Source organism: Cuculus canorus, chromosome 2 (assembly GCF_017976375.1).
Source record: "Cuculus canorus isolate bCucCan1 chromosome 2, bCucCan1.pri, whole genome shotgun sequence".
NCBI lineage: Eukaryota > Metazoa > Chordata > Aves > Cuculiformes > Cuculidae > Cuculus > Cuculus canorus.
The window spans coordinates 64,577,558-64,601,224 of NC_071402.1; the positions used below are offsets into that span (position 1 = coordinate 64,577,558).

At 37.7% G+C, this 23,667-nt stretch overlaps 1 protein-coding gene across 1 annotated transcript in view; it reads right to left on the bottom strand.

Moving 5' to 3' along the window:
- ERP44 (endoplasmic reticulum protein 44) overlaps window positions 1-23,667 on the bottom strand; it is a 52,607-nt gene that overhangs the window by 27,181 nt on the left and 1,759 nt on the right. Inside the window, exons 2-3 of the mRNA XM_054060522.1 lie at window positions 4,824-4,896; window positions 2,999-3,038 (exon numbers count right to left, since the gene is read on the bottom strand). Of these exons, the coding sequence (XP_053916497.1) occupies window positions 2,999-3,038; window positions 4,824-4,896 (113 nt within the window). The remainder of the gene's footprint in view (window positions 1-2,998; window positions 3,039-4,823; window positions 4,897-23,667) is intronic.

Sequence of the window (23,667 nt, forward strand, 5' to 3'; positions counted from 1 at the left end):
TACTGGAAAATAACATGTATTTGTCATCATCCCAGTAACTGACTAGATAAAGTTACTTTTGAATCTACTTTTAAATTCAGGTGGACACTCCCCTCCCCGACATTCTAAAAGAATATATAGTTCAAGCTGTGCCCCCCTGCTTTATCTGCTTATTAAACATCGTCAATCAACTATAGGCCTTTAGGAAATATATGCTATTCAGAAAGTCTAATTTTTTTTTACCTGGGGAAATGACTGTAAAGATACAGTAAAAAGAGTTACTTGGATTGTTGAGATTCAAATGCTTACCAACAATCACCATCAAGAAACATTACAGACACGACTTTATAAGGGTCAACAATAGAAATTATAAGTGTTGCTTATTATACTATTGCTCAAGTTCGGTAGAATTTGAAACGGCTGCTGTTGCAGCACTATGAACAAAATTAATCCCATGGGTTCCTTCTTCCAGCCATGTCAGATTTTGAATAAAATTGTCTCTTTCTGCCTATGGAAAAGGCTATAGGATTGTAAAGATGCTTTTGTGGCTTTGGGGAGCTTAGGATAACATTAGTGTACAAGCTCACCATTAATATGTCAATAAAATTATTTTATATTCTATTCTTTTAAACATGTGGGAGAATTTTAAATTAAAGACGTCAACGGCACCGTGGAAGTTGTCAGAATGAGACCTTATGGAAAAGAGATTTGCAACAAACCAGCCTGTAGTGAAGCCCTGCTTAAACTTAACAGTGACAGCCTGGGGATGCTGTTATGTCTACAACAGCAAACATTCAAAGTGAAGTGGCAGGTTTTGCTCCCTAAATACAAACAGAGCTTAAGGCCATTTTCTGAACGAAAACTGACTCTGGGGGGCACAACTGTATGCTACACATTTATGTAGCACGTGTATGTTACATATGGCTTCTTTGTCCCTCATTCTTCTCCACCCTTACAGGAGAGTTCCCGCATCAGCAAAACTGATCTATTCTCATTCAAAGGCCATGTTACATCATTGGCTGGCAGTAGATTTTGTTGAGGGTTTATTATTGAATGCCTACACGTAAGGATTGTAATCAAGGCTGTAACGTTTTAAAATTATGGACTACCATAACGTGAATCAACTTGCAAGCACACACAAATGTTTACATTAAAGCAAATCGCATTAGAAAATTAAAGCAAATAGGATTTGCAGGTGGGATTTGCAGAAAGAGTTGTGCTAATAAGACCGTAAAACAAGACGCTTGCTACCTTCCTGTACCAAGTTCTAAAATATTAGTATCTTTCCTCTATCACAGAAGCATCAGAACATGGATTTTTAGTCTCCTGCATTTTGTCTTTTGCAAAACGTAAAGATGATTCTTCAATGGCAACATAGACTCCAAATTTCACTGTATTAAAGTTACTCTCCATAGGTTTCCCTTCCTTGGTTATCTTTAATAAAAATGATTGAAGTAGTCTATGACCCAGCAGGTATCTGCACATCACAAACTGAAAATAACCAACCTCCAAAGTTTAATTTATTTACTTAATTCAAAAGGCAGCCTTTATAGCATAATTCCATACAGAATCAGTAAGAAATAAGACTTAGTTTCTTGTTTAACTATTTACTTATTTGTAGTATCATGATAAAGAAAGACACTTCAAATAAATAACTTACTTGGTAAACAAATGCAACCTCTCTAAAGAAAAGTTCTATTGGTTTAAATGTACCTAGTATCAATTTAGTCTGTGGTAGTGAATGAACATATGCAATCTAAATGAACATTAACATTGTCTATGAAATGACAGAGGTATATTCAACCATTATTAAACTGATTTAGACTGCGTAAAGGCAGACATTATATCAAAGTTTAAATGAAGGCATTAAAAAAATACTGAGATCAAGAACTTCATTCCATATGAAAAGACTGGGCACAAATTTTTCAAAATAAATAAAAAAAAAACAATTAAAATTAGCCTGCTAATTATCAGTAAAGGCAAAGGGCAAAATTTTCATGTAAAACTCTGTGCATTTGCTATGTCTAGGCCATACGGGCCTACAGACTTAGACGTATAATGGCATAGGAAAGAGGTGAAAGAACTCTAATCATCTACATGGCCTGTGATTCTAAGAGCCAATGTTTTATGCTCACAAAGCAAAACAACAGGAACAGAAATATTGAAAGTGTAGTACTTACATTTATATATTGTTTTATATTATAAAGCTGTTTACATCCAAGATTACTTTAATTGAGGAAGACAAAATTATTTTTCAAACCTTATTTTCTATATTAATTTGCATGTTATTTTTTTTTCTGAATAATTTTCTGGTTTCTTTCTTGCTAAAGGTTCCTTTAAAAATATTAATGGTGGAGCAGAACAAAATATCTAAAACTACTTCTTACACAATTTAAACAAAAAGGGGTATGGTGTTCAAATTCATTCTAATGATGATCTCATATGCAAGTGGTTTTATTTTTTTAAAATGTAATTTCAAGTAAACAGTTCTCTCTAAGTATGTCTTTCACAATGTCTAACCAGTCTGGACTCAAATTATTCCCTGTTTCAGCTGTTCAGATTTTATCCCTCAATTACAATTTCTCTTGTTTTCCACTTGGAAGGTCTTCCAGATTAGAGATGCATTTGATTTTTTGTGTAATTTCAAGCCTCTTCTTTTGTAGCATACATGCATGGGACAAACACAGAAGAAAACAGAAAAATCGAATATTTTGGACCTTCCTATGTTAAGGAGCAAAGAGTTAATGAAATCTGTCTTGCTGAGAGGGGAATAAAAAAATCAATTACATAGCATGTTATTCCACAGTGCTATATAGAAGCCTTCTTCCTATGATAGAAGTCATGAAACAAACAATGGCAGAACAGCAGAAGGGGAAGTAATCAGGACATAAAACAACTCAGGAAAGAACTAGTTTGAAAGCAATGTACCACTGCATTTTCAATTAGAAAACTACAGACAAACAAAACAGTTTTCAAAAGCCAGAAGTTTAAACATAGAAAAAAACCTTGTATAACTTACCAATCGGCATAAAAATTAACTAAAGCAACATCTGCATTGTCTGAGAGGAAAGAAAAAGAAAAAAAACAATGTCACATTGTGAGGCAAAAAACACATACATAAAAGAGAATATTTCTAAATAATTCAGCATACAGCTCAGTCTGCTAGAAAACTGCTAGGGTAAATCTCATCTGAAATATAATCTATATCAAGTGGGAAAGTGATGAAAGACACTTTCAGTTAAGTATTTTATTGACTTTATTGATATATTAGACATTAAAAATGCCAATACTTAAGTTATTAAGACACAAAAGAAGTAAATAAGTGACAGGTGAGACAAAAAAGTAATTCTGGAGTTAAGATTAGGCACTCAATGCCAGAAGTGGCACTCTAGTACATCTTTTCAGCATTATCTAGATTACTCATAAGTGTTAAAAAACAGTTAAAAGCAAAATTGTCAACTATTTGGGTTAGAATGACCAACATGCAGCCTGCCTGTGTAACTTACTCTGGTCAGTCCTTAACTTGCCTTATTTGCTAAGAAGCTGGATACTAAGGCAAAAGGTATCAAAAAGATCTGCAGTCCACCAAAAAGAAAAATACTAAGTGATATTCAAAAAAAAGGCAGTACAATAGGGTTATATATGATGATGTAGTAAAATAATGTTCCTATATATCACTTTTCATATACAAAGAAAGGAAAATAGATCAAAGATAGAAGGATAAATCTCCTGCCCAAAAATGAACTGTCATCTTTACATAATATAACAATCATGCTGTAAACTGATTTTTACTAGTACTAGCAGCCTAGACATTGGAAAAATCTTGAAATAAATACCAGAACTATAGATCTATTTGCACTATTGACAAAGTAGGAAAGCAGTTGAAGCTAAGATTAAGATGTTGGAAGCCTGGAAAAGACAATGTGCTGGAAAAGACTGACTCTTGAGAAGGCTGGGAAAGGCTACAGTTTTTATTAAAATTACATAATTAAGTTTTTCATTATCAGCAAGGAATGCAAGTGGTGAACAGGGAATTAAGCAGAGAAATTCAGGGTTACCTCCAGTGCATAAAGTATTTATTGAATGCAATAGGATAAACGTTACAAGTACTTACACTTGGTATGTATTCCGTTTTATGAATAACGTTCTACAAAAGGATTCTGTACTTTCCTCTGTATAAAAGGTATTTCCAAGCAGATCTTCTATGACCTAATCATATATTTACTATACAAAGTAATCCTGCAAATGTGGGCAGATTCTAGTACGGACTTAAATAAAATAATATAAAGATTTTTTTTTCTGAACATATTTGAAACAATCCAATAACTTCTTTTTAACTTGTGAAGACAACCAGATGCAGGCAACTTGCATACTTTTCAGAGGAAAAGGTTTCAGACAAGGAATACACATCTGTTTAATTTATGAGTCTCCTTTCTATAAGCCACAGACTCGGGACAATGCTTAATGTGAGGAAAACCACAGCTGAATAAGCAGGATACTTGAGGCCCATCACCATGGGTTTCAGTTGTTGCTGTTTTGGGGAGAACTTCTAAAACACTCTCCCGACAGGTTTTAGTTATGGAATCAAACACTCCTATCTGCCAACAAGATACCAAGTGTTTTACTTAGGCACTTCAAATCCTCATTGAGATTAGAATGAATTGTTAGGTGTTACATTAGTTCAGCCAGCTAATTTTTTTGATCATAGGCATTTAGTATTCCTATGCCAATTGCAATTCAAATTTTCAAAGCAAAGGTATGCACATTCATTTAATAACATTGAAAGATTCACACAGATAAGTGATCACAGACATACATACAAAATATGTATTCCAAGTACTTACTTAAAATGTCATCTATATTTCCACTATCTAGACTTGTTATTTCACTTCTTGCTGGATTAAAAAGCCAAGACACCTGAGAAAAGAAAGCAAACTGGTAAGGTAAGATTTCAGCAAAGTAGTAACATATCTATGAATTTAAATGTTTCAGTTCAAAAGCCAGGGAACAGTAAATAATTGTAATTCAGTCAATTAATTTCAGATGACAGCAGTACTACAAGCATACAAATAGAACACTATTTACAGATACAACACACTTCACCAGTTAAAGCATATAATTCTCTATTATGTTGGCAGAAATGTTACATGTAAATTTTGTACCTTTAAGAATAACTTCTATTCATAAATTCACTCTAAAGAAAGAAATGAAACCCCCACTTCAGCCACCTTACACAGCCCAGAAGCATGCAGGAGCAGCGGTTTCACCCTCACAGAGACAAGTAATTCCTTCCATCACTTATAGGGCCTGTCTGGCTAAAACATTCCTCATCACGCAAAACTTGCAACTGCCTTCATTTTTACTGCTACTTTAAAAATGGTTTCAGTATATCTAACTCAACTAGCTACACTCTTTTATGTCCTTCTGTAAGTTTTAATGATAGTTTCACTCCCAGCATGCAATTAGCATATGACTATAAAAACTGAGACACCATGTCAGCTAGATCATTCAACTATGAAGCAATACATGTATTAACACAACTATCACATCAATACATTCTTTTACAGAAGAGCACTCATATTCACTGCAACAGGCTCAGTTCTTTTATCTCCAAATGCAGCAGGGAAAAAGAAGGCAGAGTTGCTGGTCTGTCCCAGGTGAGAGAGATACCAATGAGTTACAACATGGTTTTGCTTTAAGAGAGATAAGGGTACAAGCTTTTGAACAGGACAATAGGGATTCTGGTATGGGATACAGATGGGGATACTTCTCTAGGCAGGGCCTAGGCTTGGACCAGACACTACTGAGATGCCTTCCAGCCTCACATTTTCAATGGATCTGATGCCTCAGCTGACAGAGATGGTAGGGAAGGAAAAGGAAGGCTTTCACAATTAGTTTACTCCTTGAAGCTGCAAAGAAAACCTACTTATGGCTAGAGAGGCAGAGCTGATGAAAAGACACCAAGGAAAAACTTAGCTGGAAGCGTGAAAAGCATCCAAATAATGTTACATAGAGCAGCTGGATACAAGGATCCAGCAGTACAAGCGTCTGTATTTATGGAAGAGCCTGAGACCTATTCTGGACCTGAACCATGACTACAATCAGCAAGCCTCCAGGCCACATCTGCCTTTGACACCATTTACAATTTATCAAAAGACTACCACAGTGTCAAACATTAAGTTTTCTAACACCTGTTCCAAATCTATATCAACTATTGCTCTCAACAGAAATAGCCAAAGTGTACGCCTGCTTTCATCAAGATCAGCTTTGAAAATTGTGGGAGACTTATGCAGTGAGATACTATCATTAGCTCTCAGACTGTCCCTGTATACAGCACACAGGTGAGATTTGTGGCAGTCATTTTCAATTCCTTCTGATTTATGGATCACTGATCACTTTTCAGTAAAGATACGGATCCTTTTGTATTTCCCAGAGAGAAGCTGCTGGGTAGCATATACACTCCAGCTTATACTACAGGCTGAAAACACAACAGCTGTTGTAATAAAAAATATGTACCTGTGCTTCTGTCTTGGTAATTGGACAAGATACAAGTCTTATATGTGAGTCTAAGATCCATGGCAGAGTTTGCATAGCCTTCCTGTGGCGCTGAAGCTGCCTGACACAGATGTCTGAACCGTGGCTTTAAGATGACTGTACAAAACCAAAACTAACGGTTGAGCTGTCAGGTCCATAGTCAAAATTAACACTATAAAGACATAGTCTGCCAAAAAAACGTCTGATTAAGCAAGCTATGCAGCGCACAAGCTGTGGCAGGCCAGTACTGGGGAAGTTCCTTTGAGGATGGTGTTACAGACTGCTGATCAGCAAGAAGAAGCAAACCTGGCATGTCTTTGCAGAGAAAAGCTACATATATGGACCCTGGTCCACATTGGTCTGAGTACCCAGAGCTGATGGCAATCACCAGTGCAGGTATATGCCTGCCACTCCTTGGGTGGTGCATGGGATGACAACCTTTGCCGTGTGGCTATGCAGAGCTGCCGGTGATCACATCTGTAGTAAGGGGTTAGTTAAGCATGTGAATGAGCTAGGATGGGTTTTGTTCTGTGTACACACTCTCATTGTTACAAGTGTTAGGTTAGAAATAACTTGTGTATAATTGAATCAGTAGTTATGATTAACAGTTACAGTTGGAATATTGCTCTACTCAACAAAGCATAGTATAAATGAACTATAATTTTGCTGGCAGCCATCCAAACCTACTACAGGTGACTTGACTACAAAGCTGATCTGTAAGTTCCAGGGCTTCAGCCACCCTGTGAGGTCTCAAGAACACCTGACCATACCTTTAAAGACCCTGAAGGTTACTTACCCTTCTTACAATGCTTGTTTACACAAAAAATCCACACAAGCCTCTAGAAAGCAGGAGACGATTTTTTCAGCCTTTTTATTTACCTGGTTCTTTCTGACATTTGATGAAGCTTGTACTTGATACCCACAGGCAGGAATGCATTGGCATTCATACACAGAAAGAATTCCCACAGTAGGTCTTGGTGAAACCATTTTCACAGGAACTCACAACTTTGTATTGTCCAAACATACCAAACTGGTAAGATACGAGTTTCTTAAACCCATGTGGCTTTTTCTAATATAATTCTACAGCAGGCATACACATCTTAAGTAACAGAATGAATTACACATAAATTAAACAAACGTAGATAAGCATAATATTAGCAATCAGGAAACGGTCCATATTATTCAGCAGAACTACTTAAATAGAGCAGGAACTGTAGCTTTATTTGTAGATTGCTACAATACACCTTTAACTTGCAATGCAAATATTTACCTGCAAACCCAAAGCACAGGGCTTACTAGCCAATAAAACCCTCTACTAGACTGCACCATGTACAGAAACAGCAAATTAAAACTAATATTTCTTTATAGCATGAATTAAATTTTCTTGCTTTCTTAACTCTTATTGTGAAAAATGTGGTGCAAAGCTGCACGTACTGAAACAAAGACCCCAAACACCTTCATAAATTGAAGGTGAAAATTAAATTAAGCTGTATATCCTATTTTCCCTTTATATTAAACAGTAGAGGAAAATTACTGAGACTAAGAAAGCCTTTCCCCAGAAGTTGCACAAAACCTGAGATAATCAAAATACTTTATCCATTAGAAATACAAAACTGTCTATTTTGTCAAAATATATTCATAATCACATTCTTAAAACATTTTATACCGACTAAATAATTGTGGCTGCCAAAACCTTCATAATAAGTAGGGACTCGCAGTGGGGAAAAAAGAGCAGTCCTTGAAGAAATGTCAACAATTATGCAAGACTCACTTCAGCGGAAGCTTTCATAAAGGTATAATGCCTGTGAGGCAGAAAACACACCCTTTTGACCCAGTAATCTTGCTGTCCCATGAGATGCAAGCAGGCTGATGATATTACTAGTATTAATATTTAACATGAAGGAATACAAATTCTTCCTTAAATTGCTAAGAAGCTACACTGTTTTGAGGATAATTTCTGACCTTTCATGAGGCCTGTGCCTGATACCCACAGGCAGAAAACAAGAGATTTTTGAGGAAATAGTTTTTGAACGTCAGCTACATGTTTTATAAAAAAGGTATTGAACACATGTTCTGAAAAACATACTGGCTAAAAAATCTCTTCCGAATTTTTTCATTTTAAATGCAAACTTTGCATTCCACTGGCCTACATCAGAAGGACACATCAATGACTGTTCACATTTGTAACTGGGGAAAAGAATAATAATTTCTTATTGACTTCACAAGACAGCTACAAACTCACTGAAGAAAGCACCTTGCAAAAACAATTCAAAAGGAAAACTGGCTACATAAGTACACCTGAAAACAATTCAGGTCACCACCTTTATATGGAATAAAATGAGCTATTTTTATATTTAAATTTAATGCTTAAACTACTGAAATTTGAAGGTAAAAACTAAATAGTTATGAAAGAAAAAGATTTCAAAATTAAAGATGCAGTACAATATTCAAATATTAAATACTTGAGTGTGAACCTGCACAAATTAGAGAAGTGTTTTTATAATCAACTCAATCATTTAACACTATAGAAAAACAACAAAAGCAAGCAGTGGACTAAATGAATGCAGAAAGCTTTATGCACTCACAGAATGCATTGATGAAGGGAAAAAGTCAGGAATTGAACAATGCAATTGCAAAGACAAAATTTATCTCATATGGGTGGAGGAAAGAGGAGGAGATGCCACGTGTTTTTACTCTTCTGGTCCTCAGAGACACTGTCAAATAAAGCAGGAATGTATCAGGGCAGGTTCCTGGAAGTCTCAGAAGATAACATTGCTTGTGTTTTTCCTGGGAAGCTTACTTAGTACCTAATCCTAGTATTTCTGATCCAGAGCTGAAACTCACTTGCAGTGAGCTTCTGTCAGGAACTAGTACTGGTTGCTTCGGAGGAGGAGTAACTGCAAATTAGCTGACACTTATTCTGTTTTTTTTCTAATGAAAGACCTCAAAATACTGCCCAAAAGACAACATTATCCTCTCCTGACACGCAGCACAAAGGTATGCAAGCAGCCTTACACAAAACAAAATGCCTGGACAAACCCATTCCATTCACCTCCAACAGCAGACCTCTGCCAGGCTTCCTAGCCCTTTTCCAAAGAGGAAATAAAAACGCTCATGCTTCTGCTGACAGTGCTGCTGTTCAACTGCTATGCCACACAGCCAATTAATGAAGCCCACTGATTATTCACAAGATTTAGGTCAACCTTTTATCAACATTTTACTCTTAACAGTTAGTACTGTCAGTTCTTTAATTGCTAGCTGAACAGAAGAGACAGGCCTATAGGTTTACCAGTATTTCTTTTCCAAGTTTATGATACTCTACACACCACTTTCTTGCAGATCAATTTAACCATTTTACTGCGCACAATCTTAAAACTAAAAGGAAAAAAAAAAACACAGGTCTGTTGCATATTGATTCTTTACACCTTTATTTTTTACTTCACATAATGAAACGGAGGTCTTTATTTCCAGAGCAAACTATCTGAAGAATACAGAAAATCTACCCTTGGAGCATCATGATTTCTAATTAGTACTACACCTGTGAGGCAGTCAACAAGAACAGCCTTCATTTTCACATGCTAAACTTCCCATTTACCTTTTTTCTTCCTGCTGGGAAATCCTAAAGGTACAGGACTAAACCATCTTTCTCCTCTACCACAAAATCATTTTCAGTTTGGCAATCAACTCTAGCCCACAGCTAATCCAGACTGACATGTCGAAGTTACTACCTGAACTCCTAACCCCATAGGACTCTATGACTGACTTTCAGTCCCCCAGCACCTTTTTATTTATGCATGCCACTAATCTGCTGCTGCTCTGAGGTCTGCATTAAACTCCTGGACAAAAGGAAGCAGACGGGTTTACAGCCTGCTGTAGGATGATACAAATTGAAAGCAGTCCTGGGAGACAGCAACGCCGAAGCTGACAGACATCATAAAAGCCCCTGAAGTTTGTCTTCAGAACCATCATTCAGGAGCATCTCGCTGGTGGCATTCCCAGAAGCCCTATAAAGAACCATAAAGCTCACAGCAGAGTGAGATAACAGTAAATAGAGAATGGTGGGGAAATTTTTTTTTAAAAAGAACATTATTCACCCTCTCAGTTCAACTCCTTGTAGTCACCACTTGACTTCCAACTGCGCTTGAACATTTTCACAATTCAGACTAACTGCTGCCATCCCTTATCTTTTGATTAAGCGGGATTTTTATTAATAAGCGCTATAAGACAGAACTATAACAGTTCAAAACACTAACCAATGATTACTTCTGAGCTATATTTACATTTTCAGAGCAATTTTTAAATTGGTACCAAAAAAAAATCCTTTTCCTATTATTTTTCTCTCAAGAGCCATATCTTAAATTTAATCAGGGAAATTAAAAACACTCAGCAGTAGCAACTGAGAACAGATCTAGGAATTGCAGTTACTAACTTCAATGAAAACAGATGTAAAATCTAACTAAACTGAAATACAGATAGTACATATATTAGAAAAGGAAACTTATTTCTTTAGCCTTGAAAGACAGTTCAATTTTATAACACTACCCAAATAGTGCTATAACTGCACAGAGCTAGGTCGAGACCACCACTTAAAAAGAGGTAGCATGATTATTTTCCTCCACATATCAAGTCATCTCCTCCTATTGTAAGTGTCTGACAGGAATGCTTGGTGGTGGTATATGCACTATTAATACTGAAGAACTTTACACCCATTAAAATTTTGGAAACAAAAAAACCATTCAAAGTTTATAACAGTATCATTGAAATTCCAAACTACATTGATCTGACACTCCAAATCAGGAAAAAAACTCACAGCTGATGGTTCCTACAACTGAGGTTAACATACAAGCAAAGGAGCTGTACGATTGTTGTGTATGACAGAATAAATTTTCAGCCTAAAAAGAAAAGGCTGTGGGGAGACCTTATAGCATCCTTCCAGAACCTAACGCAGGCTCAATAGGAAAGCTGGGGAGGGGCTTTTTATCAGTGAGTGCAGTGATAGGATGAGGGGTAATGTTTTTAAGCTGAAAAAGGGAACATTTAGATTAGGTGTTAAGAAGAATTTTTTTCCTGTGAAGGTGGCAAGGCACTGGAGCAGGTGCCCAGAAAAGTTGTGGATGCCCCATCCCTAGAGATCTTCAAGGCGAAGTTGGATGAGGCCATGAGCAACGTAATCCAGTTGAAGGTGGCCCTGCCCACGGCAGCAGGGGTGGAAACTGATAATCTTTAAAGTCCCTTCCAACTCAAACCATTCTACGATTCTATGAATGACTCACAGCCGCAGAGATACCTCAATGGCCTGTTACTGCAGTACTGAAGGTCTCAAAAAAATGGGCAGGTTAGCTAGCCTCTCAACAGCCTGTGAACTATTGTGAGAATACAGAAGGTGTTCATTCTAAAAAGCCCACTGCAGAAATGCAAACTAAACCTCAATATCACAATGTGCAGCAAAATGCACTGCGTTTTTCCATGAAGTTATTAACAGCAGAATCATACAACCAAAAACAATTTTAAAGATTAAAGTCTTTGTGCACAAGTCTGAGGATCATTGTCTTTTATAGATATGCTTATGTTGGGGCTCAAAAAAATGACATGAGACCTGTCTAAAAAATGTCACAGAGATAAGGCCTGTAAATGATTTTCTTTTGAACAATTTCTAATTTTCATTTAATTCTCTTGGCCTGGAGGGAGAAGGACAATTTCTAGTCAGGGCCATAACACACTGGTTTCCTTGCCTTAGACATCCACTTAGAGGCAACACAGTCCATATACCTACAAAAGATGTATATGAGTGCCTGAACAACTACCTTATTAATGAATTAAAGTGCTCCACATCCTCAGAAATATGAGCCTACCTTAAACCATGTTTCAGAGCTGCAAAACCATGGACTCAACTCCCCAGAAAGCTACTGAAAACTCTCAATCTTTAGATATTTTATTTGCCATCCTTCTTATTCTTACACGAGAAGCTGTTACAGAGTTCACTTGAAAAAAAGGTATTATTTGTGCAGCAGCTTGAGGAAAAAAACCCACAACTTATGTTCTGATACCTCTTTTACATTTCCACAACTGCTTTGATTATCTGGAAGTACAAGGATTCACTTTCAAGAAGGGATAGGGCACATAAAATGCAAATGCAATCTCCAAAATGATGAGCCCAAGTGAAGCAGCTGTTGCTATATATGTACGCCAGCACCATGAATTTCCTGAACTTGTTAAAGCTGTGATCCAGCAATACAAAATACAGGGTACCGTGGCCTTCTTTGATAAGGCTAGAAAAGCACAATAGTTTGCTGCCCCTTTTGACTAAGTCAAGTAAAAAGGCCTGTTTTCTATTTCAGCCATTGCTATCACATATGAAACCCAATACCAAAAACATTCATTAGAGAGTTTAAACCTCTCAGAGTGTGTGCTTGTAACTCCCTTCTTCATGTTACTGATCACACATGCAACCCTGAAATGCAAATAATTTCTCAATACTTTTCTCTCTGCGTTATAAGATAAGTCAGAGTCATTTTTGCACTTCAAATATTTTGGAAATTATTCCGATGCATAGCAATAGAAAAGAATTTGAGTCATTTCACATAAATAGTCAAGTTTAAATAGAAAGCTTATTAGGAATTCTGTTTTGAGAGCCACATGGATCATTACAGAACACAACATACTACCCCCTTATTTACCATGATCTTCTACAGCCTCTTCTATGCCCTGTATTTCTGTCTTTACACACATGGCTATAGCACAACAAGAAATTAAAATTTACTTTTTAAAAAAACACACACATACATACATATATATGCACATGTTTTGTTATTTCTTGGACCAGTGATGAAAACTGATGTCAATATGAAACCAGATCTTTAATGGTATTTTGTGCAATGAGTGGCCACATAATTCAGACTTTCTCCTTTAAAACATAATCTTGGAGGGCGAAATCAAAAGCAGACATGGTGTTTCCATGAGAAACAGTATTTTCTACATCATGTGATTATTTGCTACCTTAGGATAACCAGAAGGATTGAACATACACGTAGATAAATGAATTTTCCATGCTCGCTGCCTACACACACAATTTCTATTTTAGTAGATTTTAATACATATAGGGATTATTGTTCAACAAGACAAAAATCAACTCATTTTAAGATAAATGGTCATTTTTAGCACCTACTCCCTTCTAGTTGCTTACCCTTTTATTGACTATATCATCTATTTACAATACTGAATAATTTTTCACTCTTCTGCTCCAAGACATGAAGTTATCTATCTCTTTACGGTATCAAGAAAGGTGGGAAATTTAAGCAAAAACAAGCCTGTTCAGTTTTACCTTTCAGGCTGGAACTTGTTTTAAAAGTAGGTATGAATGATTCTATGAACTATCAAAACCAGCTTCTCAAATAGAAAAATAAAAGCTATCATAAACACGTATAAACTAGCCCTCCATGACAGAAATACCTAAGAAGCAATTGAGATAAAACAGAAAGTGCAGTCTTATAGAAACCTGCATTTCATATGTTCTTATCAGCAGTTAAAGATGAAGTAGCACAGCCCTGTGGGTCCAGAGGTGCAGGATCCACACTGCTTTAAACTATGCAGCTAAGGCATAAAGCAGTGGAAATGACAATTAGACAAACAAAATACATAAGTGAAAATACACATAGATTAGATGTTGGGAAATTCCTTTCATTAAAGAGTGTTGAAGCATTGGACCAGGCTGCCCAGGGAAGTGGTGTAATCTCCATACTTGGAGGTGTTAAAAAAAAGGTGTATATGTGGCACTTTGGAACATGGTTTAGTAGGCATAGTGGTGTTGGGCTAATGGTTGGACTCGATCTTAGAGGTCTTTTCTAACCCAAACAATTCTATGAATCTATCCTATGATTCCAAGAAAATACAGCTAGGGTCATTCTCCTCACCCAATCCACCCAAAGGGAAGCAAAACTGGTTTAACTGCCACTCTAAAGACAACATAAGGGAAGCGAAGCAGGCAATCCACTCTGATAACACTATTTAAATTGCACTGTTCATATTAATGCTGCTGCCTATCCGTACTTCCAAATAGCAAAATCAGTTTGTGACCACAGAAGCACAGCCACCTTGTTTTGGCTCATCCTTACTTGAGGCCGAAGGCAAAGACAGTTAAAACTAAAAAATGGAGTAACACGCCCAACACAGAGCTGCAAATCTACACTTAAAGTTGAATTCTTTCTTACTTCAAATTTTAGCAATATGTCTCATGCTACACCCTGCAAACTCAGCCACAACTCACTCTTGAGTACACATGCAATCACTACCATTTATCAACCTCAGAGCTAGAGCTTTTAGCAATAATACTTCCAATATCACTAATATCTTCCTTGTGCTACAGGTTTTTTTTTCCTCCTTCAGCATGACTGAAAAGCCACATTTCCTCAGATCACCTCCTAATATTTCAGCAGGAGGTTAAGGTTTTGCGTTACTATCAAACACAGCTACAGGACATTGTGACACAGCCACCCCTAGTATTCAAAGCTTTTGTCCATTCATTGAAACTGTTTGAGATTCAGTCCTATTTGCTGCTGCCCCTCCCTCTTTTTCTGCAGAAACAAAATGAGGAAGAAAAACCTTAGCATTTCGAAATTACGAACTTTCTAAAATACAATGGAGTTTTGTTGCATCAGCTTCCCATTCCCTTAACATCAGAACTCTGAATGTTACATTAAACTCCTTTAAAACACCTTCTTAATTTATTTTGATTATTTACTTTTCTTCATTCCAGGCAAACATGTGATGCCCACTCCATAAACTTCCATTCTAGACATGCAAGCTACGAATGATAGTGTATTAAAGCTCACTGGCAAGCCATTAGCTTGTCTCTAACAAATACTTCGCCTCAATTTTTAGGTTAGTATTTATTATTTGCTACCTTAAAATGACATACGAGAGGATAAAGAATAAGCAGTAATGAAAATACTACTCAGCTGTATTCTGACATCCTGGCATTGGAAAAATCTCCCAATTTAAATGAGGAAAACAAAACAACATATATTTTACAATTAATGTATTGGCTATCTTCTACAGAAGACACCGATTAAAACAATGCTGCCTGGATCCGAAGAGAAATCACCACCTTTGGGAACACATCTGCATGTAGATTGAAGAATGAGTGGCTAATTTCAGACTGCATAAGGGCTATTTTCTTCCTACCCTAAACAGCTGCTAAGGCCTGCACATATGCAGTCAACTTATCCTGGATAACTCTGGACAACAGAAGCGTAAATAATGCAGAGGACAGGTCACATGCCACAGATACTCTGAAATGCACAAAAGAACATGATACAGAGATACCTCACTGCTGGTTTACCTCCCCCAAGGAATATTAACGCTGCCCATTTCAGGCTGACTCCCACAAAAATATTCAAGCAAGTATTCCAGACTGGTCCTAAAAATAATATTAACACATTCACATGGTGCAGTGCTTCAACTAGTAGCAACTATCAGACATGCTAGCTCTGCAGTTAACCAGCTCCCTGTAACAAGCTTACAGCTCTCAACACAAAGAATTGCTGCAACCAATTGCTGTTATCAAAATCCTCCACAACGTATCACAACTGTCTACTGGCTTATTTTAAAATAACATTTATTAGCTATGTACCACTAATTATATGTACATATTTGCACTGCTTTAAAAAAAAAAAAGGAAAAGGCCTCTCCCCCCTGCAATTAAAGCCTTAACCAAAGAAGTTTTAAATGTCATTCAAAGGTAATTCCCGAGATACCCATGCACTCCCCTAGTTCCCTTCGTTAATTAACAGATCATTAGTAGGAAAGAACCCTAACTGTTCACCCCCTGCACCACATACTCTCTTAATTACCTTTGTGAAGCAACCAATTTGTATTTCAGTCATTCTGTCCAAAATCCCAAGTGAATTGACTCAACGGGGAGAAGGGAGAAAGAAAAAAAGGATTTTGATACATTTATGAAAATCTGTAATTTCCATAATTTTTATGACTGGCAAAGAATTTATAGGCTAAGTGTTTCCAGCAAGATTTGAGAAAGGGGATTTCAATAAACTGTTAAGTGACAGACAGTAACTAAAGGAATGAAAAGCTCTTCTTGGGATTACAAATGCAGATACATCAAAAAGCTTTCCTTTTGTGAAGCTTTTGAGAAAGTTAATTATATCATCACTTCATAATCACGACAGCTATGGGAAACAGCAAAACACTATCACAGCTGTTGTTTTCTTTTTTTGAGACCATTGGAACAGGCACCTATTCCTTGCCTTTCAAAATACTTCCTTGCAGAGTTCCTAATGAACAAGTTCTCTCCATGTTTATGCCCAATTGCTAAACGAATCCACTCGGAGACAAAACGTAAGCTTTAGTGCCAGTTACCTTACAACAGAGATTAGATTGCTTTTCTCCTTCCCAAATCTATAAAAACAAAACCCCCAAAACCTCACAACCTTACAGACTTCTTTTTCCTTTTGGATGCACCTCAATGAAACACACAGAAAACCAGGCAAGAATCACTGATGCCAAGCAGACAGAAGAAACGCTGGCTACAAAAGGTATGCAAGGAACCAGGTAATTTACTGTGTTTCTAGGACACTGATTTCTGTTCAGGTTCCTGCTTCATTTACACCATTTAGGACACAAAGTTTCAGTGCTTAAAGAAAAAGAAATCCATGCCACAGAGAAGTAGCTTCCTTTGAAACTGAATGCAGCAAACCACTTACATGACATCTCCCTGTCCTTAATTTTGGTCCCAAAGTGAAGCCGCTAGGAGACTCCAACACATTAAATGTGGCAACCTGCTTCTTCCAGGAAACAAGCCACTGGGATCTCCACAGTTTCATTTCATTGCCCTGCTGATGAGCTGCCAGATATAGCTCACCAACGACTGGGTTTCACAATAATTCCAATTGATAATCTACTCTGATAGTCATTTTTAATAGAAAAACGTACCTTGCAGAATCCTGAAAAAGAAGTGACAAGAACTGAAGACACTCAGGTCTTAATAACAATTCAGTCCACTCACAGAACATTGCTCTGAAAGCCAAAGGGGCCCATAAGAGCCTGTTGAACTTCAAGGACAAACTCTTTGAAGCACAAAACTAATCCACTCCACTGTGCAGAACAGAAAATAGGTGTTGCATCCAATTCAAGACCTACATAAATTAATACAGAATTTCTGGATGAGTTTTTTTGAAGAACAAAAAAAAAAAAATGAGTACACAGAAGGCAGAGGTAAGAAAATAAATACTTGGTAGGAGTACAGAAACATCGCTTGAGCAGGCTGGATGAAATTAGAAAAGCCCAAGCTCAGCTGGAGTTGAAACTGCAGGGGGATGTTGAGCGTAACACAGAGGGTTTCTACAGATATACTGGCAACAAAAAGAAGAAATTGTGGGACCACTGCTCAACTAGCAGGGACACATATACAAAGGACATGGAAAATGCTTGGATACTCCAATGATATTTTTGTCTGATTTTCTACTAATAAAGTCTGAGCCTAGTAGTATATTACTAGAGAAGAGAAGTATTATCCACATGACTGGAAGACCAAGTTAGACATACACAAAGCCACAGAACGAGACAAAATGCATTTTCTTGAGTCCCTAAGGAGGACTATAGAAACAAATTTTATTTCCAAAAGCCACGTCCATCCAGCACGGATTTAGAATAAGTAAATCAATCTGATTTCTGTAGTGAGATGATTAGGTCTGTAAATGAAGATACTGGACATCATTTGCCTTGATTTTAGAAAGCTTCTAACACAGCATGTTTAAAGTATCCTCAGAGCTAAATCAGTGACATATGAATTGAATAAGTGAACTATAAAGTGAGTGACACAGCTACAGTACTGCTTGGCTCAAAGGGCTGTAATCAAAGACACCATGTCCAATTGGTCTCTAACAGAGTCTCTCCAGACCAACATTGAGCGCAGGGTTAGTCTTTAATGACCAGAAGATGGAACAGAGTGCCTTCTCAAGAAACTTCCTGAGGACAATGAAATGGGGGAAGTGGCTTATATGCTATTCAGGGAGGTCTGCTATTCAGAGAGTCCTCAACTGGCTGGAGAAATAGCCTGATAGAAACCTCACAAAGTTCAACAAAGACAAAGTTCTGCATATCAGACGGACTGACCCCATACAGGGTAGGAGCCAACCAGATAGAAAACAGCTTTGCAGAGAATGTCCTGGGGGAAAAGTTTAACAGGAGTCTGCAGCATGCCCTGTGAAGCAAAGACAACTGCATACTGGGCTGCATTAGCAAAGGGTAGGCAGCAGACCAAGAGAAGCGATTCTTTCCTTTCATTCGGCACGTCTGGGACCACATTTGGAGGATTCTCTCCAGCTTTGGGATTGCCTGTACAAGACAGACTTTAACATATGGGAGTGAAGTCCAGCAGATAATAGTGACCAGAGAACAGGGTATATACAAGGAAAGGCTGAGACAACTGCATTTGCTCAGCCTTAACAAGAGGAAGCTATTACTGCTGTTAACGAAAACCTACTTAAGAGGTTACAGAGAAGGCAGAGACAGATTGTTCTCAAAGATGCACAGTGATAGGATGGGAGGCAATGAACACAAGCTGCAGCCTCAAACAGATTTTTCAGATATAGCTTTCAACACAGTTTCACCAAACAAAAGGTGCTCAGAGAAACTCTAGAACCTCCATCCTTGGGAGATCCTCAAGTCTTAACTGAAGAAAAACCCTGAGCAAACCCAGATAAATCAGTCTTGCATTGAGCAAGGAGTAAGACCAGACGATCTTTGGATGTCCCTTCCAATTTAAACGATCAAAATTCCAGTGGTAGTCAAAACCCCATACTCTACAGCTTGACCCTGTCAGGTAAGCACAGTGAGACTCACAACACTCCTGTACACCAAAGCCTTCTAAAGTCAAACTAAAGTAGATCAAGAAACAAGGGGAGAGAAGAACCCCAAAACATTTATTGTAATAAAAGCACATGAAGAGATCTACTGTGTTTTACCAGAAGCCTTGTGCCGCATATACCGTCGCTTGGGGACCAGTTATTTGCTGAAGGTATGCATAGAGCAACTGCACTTAGATAACCTTGTATGCTGTCCTGTTCTCACTGCTTTCACTGTTTCCACTGGTGTATGGTTTAAGATACGCACCACTGCACCTTGCATTTTGCTTAGTGCCACTGCAGCCAACAAGCTAACATTTATGTATCAGCTACACAAAGAGCAAACTCTGTAGATCACTACCAGGTTAAAGTGCATGTGCATGCATGTGAAGAAGCATCTAGATTTGGTAACAAGTACTTATCTAGAGGGCACAGTACAGAACTTTGCATATGCTCTAATAGCATGAATTGCTTTTAGCTGTAAAAGGTGTATTATCACGGTAGTCACTTTCTCAGTAGTAGAGCATACATGAAAACATGGAAATTACAGAACTCTCTTGCAATATATCTTGTTACATTTTAAGGCACTTTTTGCTATCACAAGAGCATGATATAAAATGCACACAGTCCTACAGCTGGTTTGGAGAAAAACAGCATCCTTAGCTGGCAGCAAAAGAAATATTCTGAGTTAGTATGGAGTATAGCAACAGCTTTAAAGAATATCACTTAACAATGCGAAATGAAATACCTGAGAGCCGGTAAACTACAGCTAATCAAAATTCTAAAATCTCAGTGTTATGGCCTTTTTAAAAAGTTAGATTGCATGAGCAGTTGACATTACTAATAGTTTTGAAAAAGAAAATTACCTAAATTTCTACCAATAGCCAGCATACTTCTGATGAACGAAGACACACTGAGGAGGAAAGAAGTGCAAAGGCAGAACTCTCAGAAAGAAATCTGAGCTCACTTCCTTTCCTAATTCTCTAAAACACACCCGCCCTCCTCTACTTCTCAGGGGAGCTCTCTCCATTTTAGGTTTGGAAGAAAATGGTGCTTAGGCTCTGACACCAACACCCTATATTGCTTCTACTTGCATTCCAACACATTCCTTCTCTAAATCACTGAGGAATCACCCTCAAACAAGCTGGGTGGGGGAAGTTTTGCTAATGTACCCAAAATCACTCCATTCTTGAAGCACCTATTACTTGGAAATACCTCTAGAATCTCTTAAAGAGCTTTTGAAGAAGCTCTGGTATAAAATTTACAGCATACTTGTACAGTTGCTTCTCTTGTGAGACAACTCCCTCCCTTCAAGCAAAGTATCTGGAAACTATACAAATGAGGCTTAAAAGAAAGCATGCAAGGTGAATAATTGGTCCTCCTGCATAACAGCATATAATCCATAAATCTCTCAAAAGAATTAAAGTTTATTAAAACACAGGAGACAACTGCTGAAACAACAGTATTTCTGCCTTCCCAGGAAAGTGGTATGAAGACCATTCTCTTGCTTCAGAAAGCTATCCTGCCAAACAAAACCTAAAGCAGATTAGGGAGAACAGTAAGGATATGAAAAGAAAACGGAGCGTGTCATCACAGAGTTCTTCCAGACATCAGCTACAGAACCTCTGACATTCTACTGTCAATAACTCACTTATAATTTTTCCAGTGTTGTCCAAGTCTTCCCTTTGAAGAATCAATTCAGTTTCTCCTCTCTTCACTCCTGAGCACCCCAAACAGGAAACTTATTCATCACATGGCATAGCAAAAAGAATGCAATTCTTCTTCATAGCAAGAGTCTAAGCTTCCCCTCCTCCTCTCTGCAACCTCAGCCTAGGAAAAGGTCCTCAGTTAACTACTATTTCATTCTTTAGAGGGGCATGACAGATAATGGACACTTCAGAACTCCTGTGCTACTCTTGGAGGGAACCCCCTTTAAATGTATAAGGCTCAGTGGCCTAATATTTGCTTGTAACTACAAGCTACAATTCAGAATATTACATTTTGTGCAGGATTCCCTACATAAAGTTTGTTTATTAATACACACACACAGAGAGGCAAATACACCAAAATATGCTCTATATTGTACAGAGAGTTCAACTTCTCTTTGCTCAACTTGCTACTTAGTAGAGCAGTTAACGTTAAGTTAACAGAGATAATTTTATTTCATTTTACTTTCACTATTTGGATACTTTTCACACTAAGAAGACACAAAATGCAGGAGTAACCAAACAAAAAAATATTGCCCTACAGTATTTTTTCCAGTTAGATGTACATTCTCAGAATGAGAGGAGAAGTACGCTCTTCCAAAGGTGTTGCCAAATATGCTAACAAGTAGGTGTTCTCAGTTTGCTCAACACACCTTTCCAAACAAGCTACAAATAAAAGGTAAAGCAGTGGTGTTTTGTAACCTAATAAACCTCCACGCATGGAAGCGCAAGAATTGGGAAATCCTTTTACAGTTGTTTGAGGGCTGGTGGTTTTCTCTTGTCACATCTGTTCCCCAAGGACACTGCGCATGAGCCTCCCAGTGAAGTACTGAGCAATATGACAAATGCATTTCATGTGCAACAGAGTATCTTGTTCTAGAATTTTCTTTGTAGGCAAAGTATACACATCTGCAACTAGAGGGAAACATACAGAATGATTGGTTAGAGCAAAGCCGAAGAATTACACCTTGCCTTAGAGGAGAATGTGATGAGCCACTGTCCTGTCAGCATTAATTCCACTGTCTCGGATTCATCTTAAAGTTCTGTCCTACCCAGCACCAAGCTATGTGACAACACAGCAGAAACATCTCAATCCACAAGTACAAGAGACCACACGACGTTACTATGCATCTCTCATTCCAGTCTTCACATCAGCTGCACACGATCCCCTGCAGCAAGTGCTGTGCGCTGTTCACCCTTGCACTCAGCTCCAGCACTGCAGAGGCAAGGGTCATGCCAGCCTGTACTTCCTTCATCCTCTCTCCAGCTCTGTTTGTCTTCCAGCAGCTCAGTACAATGCTAGCAAATGAAGTTGCAAAGTTGGAAGGTAAAAGAATTGCGTTGGGACTGGTAGGTATCCCTGTAATGCTTTGCACTGTAATCTGCATCCTAGCAATCCAATATCCAGTGAGAGCAGGGAAAAGATTATTATGAGTGAGACGCAAACCCCTCAGATTTCAATGAACTCCTACAGTCAAACTTCTTTAGATAAAAGAATTTCTTTAGACAATGACATTGTAACTTTTCTTCCTTTTGCAGCATTTTAATTCCCCATCTAGAAAAGAAATATGCATATCCAAAAGTCAGGAAATAAAAATAATTTTAACTTCTTTGCTATTACTAAGCAAGACCAGCCTACCAAACCATTCTCACAGCTATATATTATTGTATTCTGTTTCCAGAACCATTGACATAACACTATTAAGCTCACTTATCCACAAAATACACCAACTGCCATGCTCAAAGAGGCTCTGCTAGATGGCACATCCTTTGGATGCAGCAGGCTCTCCCAAACCTTACCAACTGGTCTTGAGTATTCAGTTGTGGGTAACAAGAAAAACAAAGTTACCAAATCTTTAAAGCCAATCTGGTGCACCCTATAAGGTTCTCTGAACGCCAGGAGAACACACAGTACTTTTTGTAAAATGACTTTTTAGCGTATTTTAAAGAAAAAGGATTCCTCCCACTCCCAGTCTGCTCAGGACAACTCTTGAAAAACTCTTAAAAAATCTACCAAAAGGAAGGATCCATTGGCTTGATCCAAGTATATAACTAAGTACCTTATAACACAGGGCCACGTCTGACATGATGCTGAAGAATTACACGGATAAAAACACATTAGACGTTGGTTTAAGAGACCAACACACATAGGAACAGCAACTAAAATATGGGGAAATTTCAGATCTTGCCCATTTCTTATTTTGTACTTGGTGCACACAGATCTAACTGATGCATATTAAATTTGCATCGATCAACTGTACCATGAAGAAAGAAAAATGCTTTCACTGACTCATGCCCACCTATTCAAACTTGCACTTCCTCATTTAAGTGAGGTTTTAAACCAGTCACACTCCTTGTTTTTGTTCATTGGAGTCTGGACTTAAAACAATGGTAAAACCCAATCTAACCCCTGAGTAACACTGTTGCCTTAACTCACAAATAGGAACTAGAAAAAGTTCTTCACTTTAGGCTCTCATTATAGTGAGCTAACACGCTATAAATAGTCATCTATATATAAACATTTCCAATGTGTTTTTTCAAGCCCTATCAATCAGGTATATAAACTAACCATGAAACTACAGCAAGCTTCT